The 834-nt window shown below is 68.2% G+C and overlaps 1 protein-coding gene across 1 annotated transcript in view; it reads left to right on the forward strand.

Annotated features, from left to right (window-relative positions):
• The first annotated feature begins 468 nt into the window (after nt 1-468).
• Nucleotides 469-834, forward strand: part of GSAP (gamma-secretase activating protein) — a 111,855-nt gene continuing 111,489 nt past the window's right edge. The window contains 1 exon segment of the mRNA XM_027773350.1: nt 469-684. Within this exon segment, the coding sequence (XP_027629151.1) occupies nt 585-684 (100 nt within the window). The 5' untranslated portion in view covers nt 469-584.

Consider the following 834-nt stretch of genomic DNA (forward strand, 5'->3'; position numbering starts at 1 on the left):
CCCCCAGAAGCTGGGTCCAAGAGGCTCCAGACGCTGCTCTCCTCTGCCACCGCGGTGACATTGCACCTCCCAGGTGACCGAGCTTCCTCTTGCCAAATGGTTTCAAACTTCTCCGCACAATGGAATCGCCTGGAGATAAAGAAATCTAGTTTCCACATCAACGTGCAGCAAAAGTTCAAAACTTGGTCTAGCCACATCGTCAAGGCCCTAAAAGAGCCCCAATGCTCCCGCCCCGCTGTTCTCCGGCCTGAAGGTGCAGGCTGAGTGCTCCGGGCCTGGGTCCGCACCTCCTCCCACCCAGCCCGGTAGTGCCCTGAGCGCTGCTCAGGTGCTGCTGAGGGCCTCGGGCTAGGGAAGAGGGCGAGCGCGGGCACCGGCCGGGAGGAGGCGGTGCTCCAGCTTCAGGCCGGGACGTAGCAGAACCGAAAGCTGCGGGCTGCGGCGGCCGCCCCGGAGAGGCGGGAGGGAGGAAGGAGCGGGCGGGCGCGGGGCGGAGAGGGGCAGAGAGGGCCGGGGTGTCGACAGAGGGCTGGGAATGCCCAAGGCGCGGGGCCTCTCAGCCGCCTGGTGGCCGCGTCCGGGCGATGGCGCTCCGTCTGGTGACCGACTTCGAGCTCCGGAAGGACGTGCTCCCGTGGCTGCGGGCTGTGCCCGCGGTCGCGGGGTCGGGAGGTGGCGGCTCAGGTGCCGGAGGCGCGCGGCGGATTGGCAGGCGGATGGGGGGCGGGGAGTCGTTCATGCCCGGGTGGAGGTCGGGAGGGCGCTCGGGCTGTTCTCGGTTGGGAGGCTCCAACTAACTGGGGAGCAGCTTGTGGCCCCGCCGACCTGTGAAGG

The sequence above is a fragment of the Tupaia chinensis genome, unplaced genomic scaffold (assembly GCF_000334495.1).
Source record: "Tupaia chinensis unplaced genomic scaffold, TupChi_1.0 Scaffold000044_1, whole genome shotgun sequence".
Lineage (NCBI taxonomy): Eukaryota > Metazoa > Chordata > Mammalia > Scandentia > Tupaiidae > Tupaia > Tupaia belangeri.